General features: G+C 46.4%; 1 protein-coding gene and 1 long non-coding RNA gene across 15 annotated transcripts; one reads left to right on the forward strand and one right to left on the reverse strand.

The window, feature by feature from the left end:
- Positions 1-99: 99 nt before the first annotated feature.
- LOC123051359 (uncharacterized) lies at positions 100-10,011 on the reverse strand. 14 transcript variants are annotated; one of them, XR_006424021.1, is made up of 11 exons: positions 9,542-10,010; positions 9,412-9,444; positions 9,136-9,224; positions 8,854-8,906; positions 8,080-8,660; positions 7,579-7,647; positions 6,699-7,347; positions 6,298-6,440; positions 5,313-5,436; positions 4,513-4,626; positions 100-486 (listed from the first exon to the last, which is right to left on the reverse strand). It is a non-coding gene; the product is annotated as an uncharacterized lncRNA (long non-coding RNA). The 14 variants fall into 14 exon arrangements; XR_006424020.1 differs by lacking the exon at positions 100-486 and adding an exon at positions 3,679-4,160; XR_006424019.1 differs by lacking the exon at positions 100-486 and having other exon boundaries at positions 4,364-4,626.
- Positions 10,012-12,227: 2,216 nt separating this feature from the next.
- Positions 12,228-14,455, forward strand: LOC123051360 (protein IRON-RELATED TRANSCRIPTION FACTOR 3). Its single transcript, XM_044474223.1, has 5 exons — positions 12,228-12,446; positions 12,564-12,665; positions 12,848-12,966; positions 13,449-13,576; positions 13,826-14,455. Exons 1-5 carry the CDS (start codon positions 12,274-12,276, stop codon positions 14,291-14,293), a joined length of 990 nt encoding a protein of 329 aa, XP_044330158.1. The 5' UTR covers positions 12,228-12,273; the 3' UTR covers positions 14,294-14,455.
- Positions 14,456-15,011: the final 556 nt, after the last annotated feature.

The following is a 15,011-nucleotide window of genomic DNA, read 5'->3' on the forward strand; positions in this document are numbered from 1 at the left end:
AGTACTGCTGTTTGCACCATCTTATCTCAGTATAGCAGGCACTGCCTATCAACCAACAACCATTGTAAAAGGCGATTGGGGATAGGGGAGGATTGCGGATGAGAGGGAAAATTGGGGATTGTTACATTAAAGCAAGGCTTTATTACTAGCCATTGTTGGGCATTTCGCCTCGTACAAACTCGGCGACCAGTGTCGGAATTCCAGTTCCAAACCAAGGATGATCAACACAGCAGCTACAACCTTGGCCATAGAACCCTCGATCCGTTGGTGATTGGGTGGGTGTTTTAAGTCTTCACCCACACAAATCATAACCTGATTCACCGCATCATCCTTCATACAATATGCAGCTATGTTCTTTTTTTCCCTGCTGTCGTGTAGTACACGAGACACGTGAAACAGGGCACGAGTAGCAGGAGAAGATGAGATATGCCGTAGGCGTAGGTCCATAGCAGAATCAGCAAATTTTGGCAGATGTTGCTTTGCTCCCTGCCAATCACAACACACACATCAGTGTATTTCAGCACAACCCTCAAACTCTGGATATACACCTGACGAATTCTGTCATAAAAAGGAGAAATAGTAATTTATAAACCGGTCGAACTCGTGCAGACGCTCTGGTGCTTCTCCTTGGCGAGCCAGGCGTCTTCCATGGCGCAGTAGTTATTCATCAATTCGGAGAGTCCGGCCATGGTTCTCGGCCGGTGATGGATGAGGTCCCTGTAGAGCCACTCTTCTTTTATGTTGTTATTTCTGAATGCTGTCAGGGCGTCTCTGTCACTGCAATCTGGGGTCGGTGAATCGGTTCTGCAAGGATCCATTTGTAATTTTCTTTATTTTTGGGTTGTGTTGTACTACTGGTTCCCCTTTTTTTACGAAAAGTCATGTGGCCTATTCGTGAAAAAAGGGGACCAAAACTACCGAACCATCTCATCTGACTTTTGAATTACGAGTGACAAATCTCAGATGTCTGTTTGTCCGGTGTTCTCGCCGATCTGATCGCCCATCTTGATCGTCATCGGATCGATGCAACTATATAGCAAGACCTACATGTGCCACTAATGACGAAGTCGATTCCAGCAGATCTCTGATAGGGGGTCTCGAACTAGTGGCCTAGATGTGATGGTAACAGAGACAAGAGATTTTTACCCAGGTTCGGTCTTTCCGAGGAGATAAAACTCTACGTTCTGCTTGTGTTGTATTGATTTGGGATGAAGTACAAAGTACAAGTTGATCTACCAGGAGATTGATGATGTCGTGTACAAGCCTTACCCCCTGACTTATATAGGTACCGGGGGCCTAGGGTTACAATACGTATAAGTGTTGTAGACGATATCTAAGTCTTAGAGTATGAGCCAAGTCTTCAAAAAATATTCCTTCTACACGTGGGCCACTTTGATGTGGCCCGCTGGTGAACCGACATGGGGTCCACAGCCCAGCCCACCTGGCCAAGAGACAACATGGTGTGTGACCCCTAATCCGAAACACCATCCATCTATACTTTGTACTCCAATCCAAAGCAATAAGCGCAAGCAGTACGCAGGCATTGGAGAGTCCAAACCTGGGTAAAAATTCATGTCATGTTACCATAGCATCTAATCGTCTAGCTCGAGATCCCTACCCTGAGATCCCTACCCCGAGATCTGCCGGATTTAGCTCTGTTAGCTCCCGCCCGTAGCGCATCATCTGCCTCCCGCAGCCGCTCCCGTTACTTGTCCAGCTCCTCCACCGGTGACACCTCATTTCTGCCGCGTCTTCTGCCCTTTGCACATGTGACATTGATCTGGTGGAACGCCTCGAAAACATGCCAAGATATCCCTTCGTTGCACCCGCATCATCGCCAGTCGCGACGAGGAATGCCGATGTCGCCGTGCGGCGACATCGAGATGGGAGGCATGGTGGAGGAGCTCAGGGTGTGGCGTGGGGGAGGGGGGCGAGCCTGTAGCGAAGCCACGTGGATACGTAGCCGAAGGCCCGAACGAAGTGGCGGCTGGAGACTCGGACGAGGGGGCGTCACATAACAAATGATTGCGGTTCTTTTCCCTATGAAGTGCGCGAGGAGAATGATGGTGACGCCGTGGGCGAGGGAGGCATGGCGGGACGACACAGTGACAAGCGCAAGAAGAAGAACGGCGGCTGTGGGCGCGGCCTAGCAATGGAGCCATGGCGGGACAACACTCCAACGAGCGCAAGGAGAAGGACGGTGGCACTATGTGCGCGGCGCAGTGATGTAGCCATGGTGGGGGGCCATATTTGCGGGATGGGGAGAGAATTGAGGAAAGAAGATAGCGGATGGGGATGAATAGGATAAGGCATTCACACCAGAACATGTTTAGGGAACGGGCTAGAAAGTTGACGTGTATCCTCTAAGTGTTTTTTTAGATTTGTGCGTCTGATCCGACGGTAATTAAAGCTTTCTTTCCAAATTCTATAAATCCAACGTTGCGTTTTATAGTGACTAGTAGAATGCCCGTGCGTTGCTACGGGCAAAAACCGAATACCTATAATTTGCCATGGAATATAAAAATATGGACACATAGATCAAATTATTATTTTTTAATTGAGATATACACATTAAGCATTGTGTCTTCCTATTTTCATCATACTCTTTCACATTTTTCCTTCTCGGCAATCTCCCTATCTTCTTAACATGCCAAATCCCTCACCATCCAAGAACTTATAACTTGATATATACCACCCATGATTAAATAGCATAGTAGAATGCCCGTAGCACGAGCTACAATACATATAAATGACTTAAACAAATGATTAAGGTCGTCTTCATGGTCGAAACTCATTTCTCCTTCGTATGTTTGGGCAGGTTCAAACATCAAATGGGCGCCCAGTGGGCTCCCCAAAATTCAACCGTCTAGATAGTCAAGGCTTTCTCAAATCTAGCTCATGTGGGGGTGAAATGTGGTTTCCCGGTATATCCCAACACACACAAAAAACCACCCCGCAACGCACCCTTCCCTTTCCCTGCGGAACCGTCTCCTTTCTACTCGGTTTTCCGCCATAGCACGGCATTTCTCGCTGAAGCCCTCTCCTTTAAAATCAGATGACGCCCATCTTCGTCATGACACCCTCTCTCCATCACACCATAACTAAACAAACCAACTCCAACCCTTATTTCGATCATTCTCAACCCTCACTCTTATCACAAAATCCACTAATTTGTGGTCTAATTGAGCCAGCGATCGACGTCGTCGTGGCAGGCCAACAACAAGGGACATGGGCGGCAACCGCCTCCCCATCTTAGTGCTAGGAGGTGAGCTAGAGCACCCAATGCCCTCCCCTCGCCGGCCAGCAAAAAACATAGCACTGTGGAGTGCTCTGCTCACTGGCGATGGGGCATATATAAGCAACTCATTGGTCCCGGTTCGTGGCTGGAACCGGACTAAAGCGCATCCTTCTGTCCCTGTTCCTGCCACGAACCGAGACCAATGGTTGTAGGCCAGGAGCGAGGCCCATTGGTCGCGGTTCGTGCCAAGAACCGGGACAAATGGGCCCAGACGAACCGGGACCAATGCCCACGAGGCCCCAGCCGGCCCCCTGGGCTCACGAACCGGGAAAAATGCCTCCATTGGTCCCGGTTTGTGGCAGAACCGGGACTAATGGGCTGGCCAAGCCCGAACGAAAGCCCCTTTTTCTACTTGTGTCTCCCACACAGCTAGCCAGCCGTTGGCCGTTTGCCGCATTATTATACCCCCAAGCTATCAAACAGTATTGCTGACACTGCATATTTGGCTTCACGCAAAACTTTAGATCTCGTGTTGAATCTAACCTCATAGATTGAGTATGAAAACATTTACAAATATGTTGATACTAATGATAATAATATAATATATGATTATGTCTACACCCGAGCATCTTCTCTAGCAGAATGCTCGGGTGTTGCCATAGAACAATATAAAAGAAATGCATCCAACTAAGTGTTTCATCTTAATATTAACAGGTATAATGCAAGGGAGGGCGATATGCCCCAATACCAACATGTGTCATTGATTGGTTGATGTGTGAAGTGTGATACTCTTGTTCTTATCTATGTCTTCAATAATGTGGATCGAGGTCCTTGCTTCCTCCTTCTATGTGCATCACATCTCTTTGTCCTCATGGGTTTACTCTTCTATGTCCATCACATCTCTTTCACCTCATTGTGTCTCCTACATCATCACCTCATAAGGTGACTCGTGCTTGTGTCCTAGTTTTTTTAATTTTCGCAAACCCCTTGGTGTGTACTTTCATATATTTGTAGTAAAATTAAGGGAAAGTGTACGAATGGCGAAAAACAGCTCATAATTGCCACAAATGATTGTTGAGTAAAATAAGAAACAACACATAGTTGCATGAGACCAAGAAAATATCAAGTCTGTATGATTTATTAACTATTTAAAAATATTCCTAGATGAAATGACAAATGTTTTTGTAGTGCCAAATTAATTTTGATAAAATTGTAGAACCAGATCCTGTTTTACGAATTAGTCATTCGATTCCAGAGAGGGCATCACAACTTACATGTTTTGAGACAGCAAATCGCTCCGCAGTTGTTCGCTAAAAAAAGTATCCAGTAATTATCCTTCCACATGTTGTTGCCCAATCACTGGACTTTCCTTGTTGGGAAGTAAGTTCCTATTGTAGATGAATTCCTTAATCGTTATCTTCAAAATTCAATTAATACAAGATATATAGCATAACAGCAGAAACAACGCTAAGGCAAAAAACTGGTGCATAATAGGGGTAGGTTCTTTTGAGCACATATCACCTACCTTCCTAGTCAAATAGCCTTAATTGGACCTTCAAGGGTTCACGTCAAATTACTAAATACTATATTTGCAACAAAATAATCAACAACTTTGAATATGTTTAGGCATGTACGCTGTCATTGGAAAATTCAAGAAAGGAAACAGCCAAAGACGACACTAATACTACAAGAAAGCAGTGACAGTAAGCCATGCCTGTGCACTTAAGATTACGTTGGAGACAGTGATCGACGCTGTTTTATTTCATGAAATTCATTGCATAAAAAGGAGATATTTATCTACTGATATTATTCATTATGCAATATGATGGAGAAATAAGCACACAGTGGAATCTTTGATCAAGCTAGATGTCAAGACTTCATGCCAGATACTGATTTAAATAATTGTAGTTATAAATTATAAATCATGTGACCATGAGCAGCAGTAAGGCATGCTTTTGCAGATCAGATAATAATTCAACATTGAGCATGAATCCATGAACCGCAAAAAAATGGCATGTTTCTTTTACTAACAGAAAAACTCAAGTCAACACATAGAAAGTTACGGTAAGTATACTTCATTCCCGAGTGGTTTGCGTTAGCCTGATAGTATGCGTGTCTAATAGATATTGCTTGTCTCTCATGACAATTGATGCTCTCCTTCAGCTTAGGGCCTTCCAAGATTGAAAGGTAAATGATTTCTGCAAAAAGAAAGAAACATGAAAAATCTATTAGATAACAATAATCTTGGATATTGCCAAATGTGACTATATCAGAATTCTAAGCGCACATGCATTCTGTAGTTTTTTATGGACAAACAGGTATTTCCAAAACCAACATACAGCCTCCTGCCCTCCTGCATAAAGCTATCGGTTTTAAGCCCCAGACAAACCAGGCAGTAAAACACGCTTTTAGGGCCTGTTCTGAACCTCTCCCAACTCTCCCAACTCCGAAGATTCAGCTTCTCAGCCTGGCTTCTCACTCCATCTAGCGATCCCGGTTCGTTCGGCAGCTGAATCAGCTTCTCTCTCGCAACTTTGGGCTGGCAGCGGCTGTTGGGCTGTCTTGCACCATATTGGGCCGGCTTGGAAGCAGGCTGGCAGCCCAAAAAGGTAGGAGAGACCGTTTTCTGTTCCAGGAACAAGCACGAGGCTGTTCTCACGAGGAAAGAAGGGAGGAGAGAGGTTAAACGAAACGTTTTTCTTCACTTGGCGGTGGCACACCTTGTAATTTCAGTTCACTCCGCGTTTTAGAGGATTCCGTGGAGCATCGTTTTCTCAGCTTCTCAAACTCCACCAAAATAACACTACGGGTCGTCACAACTTCTTGAAGCTAGCTTCTCACATAAAAAACGTTCGGCTCAGCTTCACATCTGGAGTTTACGGAGCGCGGAGCCGGAGGACTTCAGAACAGGCCCTTATTGTATGAATTATGAATGAATGAAAGGGAGATGTACATTTTTAAGAAAAAACGCATAACAAATAGAACAACACTACAGAGGACTCAAAAAAGTTAATACATATTTTTTTTGGGGGGGGGGGGGGGGGGGGGGCATTACATACCCAGTGGTCATTCACATTGGCTGCCTCGGCCTCGCGTCGTTGTCCAACAGCACATCGTCCATGACCGCGGGCCGCGCAACATCGTCCAGGGTTGAATCGGCAACATGACAGATGACATCCGATTTGTTATTAGTGCAGTTTACCTGTCATAAATTCAGAGAAACATCAATTAGATCACAGGGCTGTGTTGTAAATGAACAGGAACCGGTGCACTAAACATCTGTAAAATTAGGCCTGCTCATGAGAGCTCAGCAATAATACATAAAATCTTCCCAGTACCAATATGTAACAACGACATCAATATTAATCAAAAAAATATTCATAGCTAAGTGTTCCAAACTGAAAATTGAGACAACCCAATACTGCACAAGGAACCAGAGGAGGAGACATGGAGCATCTACCAGTGGTGGCCAACAAATCTAACCAGGTCTCTTCGCGCACCTCTCCAGGGTCTCCGGCAGCGACAAGCTCGAACTGCCCCCACTTTCGTCTTCGTCGCCCCCGCCTGCTCTGGAGTCTCACAGTCCAGCTCGTAGTTGGTGACGAGATCGAAGTGCGTCTTGTTGAGCTCGAGCACGAGCACAAGCCCCTCGCCCTAGTCAAGCTCATACACGTCACGGGTGTTCTGGGACCCGCCAAGCATACGAACGGCGGGGCGTACCCACTAACGCCATACTCGTCAGAGATGAGTCGGGCGATGGGGGAATCGACCCCACCAAGACGAGCGGGGTCGTTGAAGCAAGCGAGGGCGAGGGAATCAATTTCCTACTTTGTGTTGTTCTCCCTCCAGACTCCACTTGCTAACACCACCAATGGAGTAGTGCTTTCATCGTCTTTGACTCGTCGTGGTATGTAGTCACGGAAGATTCTTTTATTGTTTTCTCATAAGTAATTTCTGCTCTTTTGCTCATGGCAGCAGTCTTGATTAGTTTTCACCCGCAGCATTTCATCAGACGTAAATATAAGGGTATGCCCGAACATTGCTTGTCAGATTATCCATTCCTTTCCTCTCATCCGAGATGCATCAAGAAAGTGAGCCAAAACTGGGAACTAAAGGTGCATATAGTGAATTCGTAATGCACATAGATAGACATATAAAATGTGGCAAACTAACCATGAGGAACTCTTTGCCTCTTAGAAATGAAATAACAACTTGGTTCAGGTAGAAAATGAAATACTCCCTCTGTCCTAAAATAAGTGTCACGGATTTAGTACAATTTTAGTGCAAAGGTGTACTAAGTTAACGGCACTTATTTTCGAACAAAGGTAGTAGTAAGTTACCTGAGATAATGTACGTATGATTTAATGATTAAATGACCTGACAAAAGGGCTCCCTCTGTATTAATCATTCTGCAGAAAAAACAAAATTATGAGTTCCTTGCTCTGAAGCACCTAACTGCAGTTTTGTAGTAAATGTCTGAAAAGTAAAATCATGCTAAAATACATGATATATGTCAGCAAATACAAACTTTCTTTCATTTATATGTTTAGTAGAACTAAATCAACATATATAAATGGCAGGCATTACATCCATCAGAGTCCAAGGCTCTTTTTGGTGTCTTCAAATGCTGCACCCACTACTACCGGTTGGCTGGAACAATTGCTGATTTTTAATGACTCCCTCCATCTTAATCTTTCAGTATAACTACAATTGATTAAGAGCTCCTAGCTGTGAAGAACCTAACTGCAGTTTTTTTAATAAATGTCTGAAAAGTAAAATCATACTAAAATGGATGATATATGTTGCAAATATGAAGTATAAAAAGAAAGTTAATAATATACCATACAGTAATATGAGTAAACTCTGCAGATCTGAACATGCAGGCTTTAGCATCAGGGATTATAGCTTTGGCAGTGAGTTTCTCCTTCCAGCACACAGACATTGCCTTGTTTCTCTTTGTACAGACCTCAACATGAGAATCTTGTGAACTTATTTCCATTACCTTGGGATGGTGAAATCTTTATGATACAAAGTTGATGCATGTATTAGTTAACCTGCAGAGAATTCCATATTTTGATCTATATAAGCAAGAAAGCGTACAAATGAGGAATAGCTTTATTTAGGGCTTCTCATATAGGCCATTGAGTAAATTGCATGAAAAAGAGTCTTATGTATTAAAATAGAAATACACAATTCATAAAATATTCAGGAACAAACAAAATATAGGAAACAAATAGAAACATGTAGTTGGTAAAGGAATCACACAAATAAATTATGATATATGATAGAAATTGCCAATGGCCTTAGTTACTGCTATCCAATATTCTGATTTCTGCAGTTAACTACTAACCCATGACCTGTAATCCAATATTACTACTCCGGATTAGTAGCATCCTCCTCATTCCCATCTTGTTCATCGTCCCTGTTACAAAGAAACATCATCTCGATGTAAAATCATAGTGCTTGAAACTAATTCGTATCTCTAGCAGTACATTACATCCGATGTACTGACTGAAAAAAATATAATCAATTTCTAGCAGTACATTACATCAATGTTAGGAAAAATGTGTAGTTGGCTATGTCGCATGTCCGCTGGAAAAGGGCCAGAAGAATACCTTGGTCCAGAGAAATGGGGTTCAGTGCACACAACCCTCGTAAAATAACCTGGCTGAAAGGATATTAGAGTATCAGGTACCCACAGCGACACACATCCTAATTAAAACGTTGGATAACCTGATAAAAGTGTTTCTCCGTGTACCAGAAGCACGGGTGCATGAGATGGACTAACTATGAGATGCAAAACTCTGTATTTGTAGGCATCTTTTGATTTTCTCAAGCATCAAGAAGAAAATGGGGAATATGCGAAATACACTTCAAGTTTTATGTGTGGAAAATACCTGAGAGCACAACCAAAGCACGCCCCTCAATTTTTTCGCTCAGATATTACTCTGCTCAACTCCTTCACCGGGTCCAGTGAAACATCAACCTAAAACAGCAATTACAACCAGTAAACCAAATGCTTGATACTTTTATTATTCAGAAAACACACAAAAGTTAGGTGGAGGGTTAAGACTACATCTCATGTTTGAGTTGTACCGAAGGCCAAGGGTGGAAACAGTTTGACAGAGCACATAGTTAGAACCAAGAGGGTGGAAGAAATTAGTAGTTAGTACCTTGGGGAGATTAGGCATTGGTCCATTGACGAACTGCAAAACACAGTATCACATATTGGGCAAGTCTGAAACCACATTAGCATGGCAAATCAGAGCGGAAAACACGATTTTGGATGAGGATGGTTTGTACCTGCACATGTGCAAAGGGACCCGTGAGATCAGGCTGCGCGCGGTCCAGCAGCGTGTCCTCCTCGTCCTCGGCCGCCTCCGTCTCCTCCTCCTTCTCCTTCTCCTCGTCCACAGGCTCGGCGGCGGCGACGGGGTCGGCCACCACTGCTCGGGCTCCATCAGCGCGGCTCAAGCGGCGAGGCAGCGAGGCATGGCGGGATAGGGTTAAGGTTGCGTGCGGGAGCGGCGCTTGGGGGCGGAGTCGCGGCAAAGGGTCGTGAGGCAAGAGGTGGCGGCGGCGCCCGTGGCAGGAGGTGCTGCTCCACCGACGTGGAGGCTCTACGGCGGCTCCCCCGGCCGGATCTGGCACTCTCTCCGTCAAATCGGATTGGGGAGGGAAGCTCCGCAGGGGTCGGCGGCAGATCGATGGGAGGGCGGCGGAGAACGATCTGCTGTGTGGGCACGAGGCATCGATCGTAGGGTTTTTTTTGGCATGGTTCTTTTTCGCGGGAGGGTTGCGAGTTAACGGAGGTGGGAGGATGACGAAAAAAACCGGAGGTGGAAGGATGACGAAAAAACCAGCGAAATTAAACCGCGTAGACTATTCACCAAGTCATCCATTAGAAGTAGAGATCCTGTTTGAAAATATGGTCTCGTTAATGTTTGATAGCTCGCATCCACCCTAATCAGGTTTGCGTGGGAAGAAATGAGTTATTTGGTTATTTAGATTGCATTAGACACTTACATAGCACAAAACTTAAAGCATTCTTCGGTCAGGCCCGCTAGAAACAGCCAAATCGGCCATTTCTAACGAGCCAGGCTGAGTCGAGCCACATTGAGCACACGTGTTGGCTTCAGTTACACCCAAGGTGACGCTAGCTAGTATACAGACATTAAGCTCCTTCTCTATTTTATTTCTTTCATTCCTTCTAATCTACACAATCGATACTTTGATTCGAGATAAATTCTATACGAAAAAGAAGATACACATAGATATTATAGATGTTATGGTTCTATTCAAGCGATCAGTTCATAGTTCATCGACTATAAACGTTCAATTTCGTGTTCATTTTGGAGCTACTTTAGATGATTTTTGTCAAATTCGTAGTGCATGGTCAACAATTTGAAATTTTCTTTGGCTAGTAGCTTCATCTTGCAATTTCACACAATTTTCATGTTGCACATTTTCTGTTTTGACGATCATAAACAAGTAGATCTAACCTCTTCCTTGTGGAATTTACATATGCATATGTATAATCTGTTTTAATGACACTCCTTTATTTTCTTCATCTGGTCATTCCTCTTTGTCTCCTCCCTTGTGGCATGCGACATTGGTGTCACCGCCGGCATCTTTCCTCTTGGTCTCCTCTCCCACGTGTTGTTGCACTAGCGCCACTATCTACGTCGTTCCTCTCAACATCTTCTCCCGCATGTTGTTGCACTAGCGCCACGGCCTACATCGTTCCTCTCAACCTCCTCTCCCATGTGTTGTTGCACTAGCGCCACGGCCTACGTCTTCCTCTCAACCTCCTCCCCCGCGTCTTACTACATTTGTGCGGTCGCCGTTCATCTCTGCCTTCTCTCCCACGTCCCGCTACACTAAAGCCACCGTCGGCATTGTTCCTCTTGGCCTCCTTGCTGGTGTCCTATTACACTGGTGCCGTGTCAGCGTCGTTCTTTTCGGCCTCCTCCTCCGCGTCCTCGTGCATTTACGTCGTACGTCATGGTGCGCACTACATTTCTTCTCCATGGTTTTCTGCCTCAACGTCCTCCTTTCGTCACTCCGCACGTACTTCCTTTGCGGCGTCGACGCTAGGAACCGCACCGCCGACGGGGTCGCTCGCCCACGGCTCCGTGCACGTCGTGTCGGACGCGGCGTCGCGGCCACCGTCCACGCAGTCATGGAGGCACTCTAGTGTAACTATGTGTGTTATGTGTAGCTGTTAACTCTGAACCATGTCCGGTATACGCAACCAAACATAGTATAGTTGCATCAGCGTAGTCAGCCCAGCCAGTGCAGAACACCAAACGCGATGCCAAAATTGCTCCCCTAGTGCAAGCAGCCTGCATGCAGGCTATCAAACGATGTGTAGATAATGATTTTTTTGCATGTTTTTTCTCACTCGAGCCCAACCAAAACGAGTATGTCAAGTGACAGAAACTATGCAAGCAGCCAAACAGTCGGGAACCAACCTGTGGTTGAATGGTTAGAGGGACAGTGGTATCCCTAGCCTATCAGGGTTCGTCTCCTGGTGCTCGCATTATTCTACGGTGACTTTTGTAAATTTCAAAATGACATGCCGGCTCAGTCTGTTGAAGGTGCTCGTAGGGGTAGGGTGTACGTGTGTATGAGCGCTTATGTCTGTACTGATGTTAAAAAAAGCAACCAAACGGTCCCATCTGACCGTATTGCACGGGTTGGATCAGGCAGGACGAAGGATGGTTGCAGTGCAGCTGGTGGCACGAGGCAGACCGGGCGGTGGCACGAGGCGACCCCGAGCCCGCGGAGGCCGCGTGCCCGGCACGCGCGGGCCACGCGCCTCCTGCCCTCCCGTGCGGCCGCGGCCCATACAGAAATGGCCATGGCCTCGCGCCTGCACACACGAGATCAGCGACGGATAACACCAGCCCACGCAGCGGCACGCGCCAGGCGGGCGCACGGCACGGTGCCAGCCACGCGCCCTCGCGTGCCCCCCTGCCCCTCCCTCCCCGATCCCATTCCCACCGACGCGTGGGCTCCCTCCCTACACCCCCATGGCCCGCGCCTCATCGCCACGCCACGCCACCGCCAGCGCAACGGAACGGGCACGCCACGCGCCCCTCCGCCCCTTTTCTTCTTCTTCTTCTCGACTCTCCGCCATTGCGCGAACCAAGAACAGAGAAGCGAGGCGGCGGCAACCCTTTCCTCCAATCTCTTTCCATTCGAGGTACGTACGTAGTACAGTACATCGTCTGCCTCCTCCAATCTTTTCTCTTTGGATTTGGATTGGGGACTGGTTTATACGCACGGCTGACGGCGGCGGTTTCTTGGTTTCTATCTCCAGACGTCTGCGGAGCAGGAAAGGCATGGTCGCCATGCTGCCCGCCGCGAGGGGAGACGCCGCCCCGGCCGCCAGCGCCGGCGCCGCCGAGAAGCTCCTCCATGGGTGAGGCCTCTTGCTCTTGGAGCGGCTCCAGATCTCCTTTCGTCTGGGGCCGGGTTTCAGTCAATGGATTCTCCGACTGCTTATTTTCATTATCTGAACGTACGCCGGGAGTAAATGGATGCGCGTGAGGGCTGTGCCCGTGCTCCAGTGTTGCTGCTGATGTAGTACCTTTCGATCCGCAGGCCTCTCGCTGACGGCAAGTGCAAGAAGAAGGCCCCGAGGATGATTCACAAGGCCGAGAGGGAGAAGCATAAGCGCGACCTGCTCAACGATCTCTTCAGTGAGCTTGGCGAAATGCTTGGTGAGTTCATCACCAACCTCGTACAGTACTGTACATTACATCACACAGCATTGCTCTTGGGACCCTGATTCTCAGTTTTGGGGGTCGTTTTTTTTCTTTTCCATCTGGTTATCTCGAATGTTACAGAGTTACGATTGAGGGTATGTGAGAATCTGCGTGATGTTGTTATCATCCATGTCCATGTCATGATTTTGGGGCGAATGGTGAGGTTCAGTATGTGTCATGGATTCCCTTAGTACTACAGATCCCTACGAATGTTTGTGTTGATGAAAACGTGGATCAACTTATTGCAGTCTGTCAAGCTTCAGCTCCGACATTACGTTACAGTTTAAAGCAGCCTGAGACAATGTGAATGTGCATTGCCTGCTTGTCAGTAGCATCCTACTGGTCTTAGAATTTTTATATCACTCAAGTTTGCTACTGAATGCTCCGTGGAGTATTAAGCATTTTTATTCTGATCGAATGCCACATCATTTTTGCAGAAGCAGACAGGCAGACAAATGGGAAAGCATGTATATTGACTGACACCACTCGAATCCTTCGAGATCTGCTCTCGCAATTAGAGTCTCTCCGAAAGGAGAATAGCACACTGCAGAATGAATCCCATTATGTAAGTCGTTTCTAGAATTGTGTTTGCTTCCTTCCTGTCGTAACACTGTTTTTCTTTCTTTTCTGAACTTATGGTATCTGATCCTATGGACTGCAAATTATTTCGATTATGCATAGGATAACTAGGCGAGACTCGTGCTAAAATCATCATTCCAGAATATCCTTATGTTGCTACAATGCATTTTATCACATGGTTCCTACATAACTTGAGCGGTTGTTTATTATCCCATCTTCATTCTGCCACAAACAGGTTACAATGGAGAGGAATGAGCTGCAGGATGAGAACAGTGTGCTCCGCAACGAAATTCTGGAGCTACAAAAGGAGCTGACGATGCCTCATGCTGTGTCTCACTCTGCGAACACAGTTTTCCCGTCACAGCAGCCAATGCAGCCGGCCACCATCGCAAGCGCAGTATTCCCCTTGCAGCAGCCACTGCTACAGACAACCATCCTGGAGCACCCTTATGCACCACCACCACCACCACGGGAACTTAAGCTCTTCCCAGACGCGGCATCTGACGTCGAAGGCCTTGAACCATCAGAAGATCCGGAGGCCACCAACCATATCACGCGCCCGCTGGCAAGGTACCCAACAGAGTCAGCTTCGTGGCCTGTAACTGTAAGCCTGGGTCTCCCGAGGATGGAAGATGAACAATGCAGCAGTGGCACAACCGGCAGTAGCAACGAAGGTAGTAGCTCTGCCTCTTCTAGAGATTGAGTAGATCAGTTCCAGCCAGTCAGGAAGTTTCTCTTTGAGCCTAGCGAATATACACAGCTGAGCATGTGCGTGTAAATACCAGACTCCATCTTGGGTCCGGGAATGTTATGTTAGATGAGAAGATGACACTCTAATGGGAATCAGAATAGCACCTTTTCTTCACCCTTTGTGTTGCAACTTATGTTAACACCATAGCGGATGCATATGAACTGATCTAGAATCGATATGCAAAGCAAAACTAGGGCAATAAGCCATGGAGTCTGGTAGGAGATTGCATACTGAACTTCGGTAATGCCGGTCTCCTCTGAAGGGGGAACCAGAAGAGGAACTGAAGAGGCAATTGTAGGCGACTCCCTGAACGGCTGCGTAGAGGGTTTCCTTGCATTTGGGCCAATCTCCTTCGTTATGCTTCCATCCGTCAATAGGCCGTCTTCGACTAAATATATGAGTTTGTTTTTTTGCATGGAAATATATGAGTTTTAATGAAGCTAGCAATCTGCAACCATACTGTTTCGGTGTCATTTTGGAATTTGGAGACTTAAACAAAGGCTATCGTGTGAACTGTGACTTACTGTTTACTGAAAAGCAATGCGCCCCTCAAATTCTTGGAGAAGAATGTGACTGAATGTCCTCCTGACGCCGTGAGAGCTCCCATATGTTACCCCTCGAGGTAGTTTCCCAACCATCCGGCTTGGTTTCACTAAATTGCTAAAAACCA

This window comes from Triticum aestivum, chromosome 2D (assembly GCF_018294505.1).
Source record: "Triticum aestivum cultivar Chinese Spring chromosome 2D, IWGSC CS RefSeq v2.1, whole genome shotgun sequence".
In the NCBI taxonomy this organism is placed as follows: Eukaryota; Viridiplantae; Streptophyta; class Magnoliopsida; order Poales; family Poaceae; genus Triticum; species Triticum aestivum.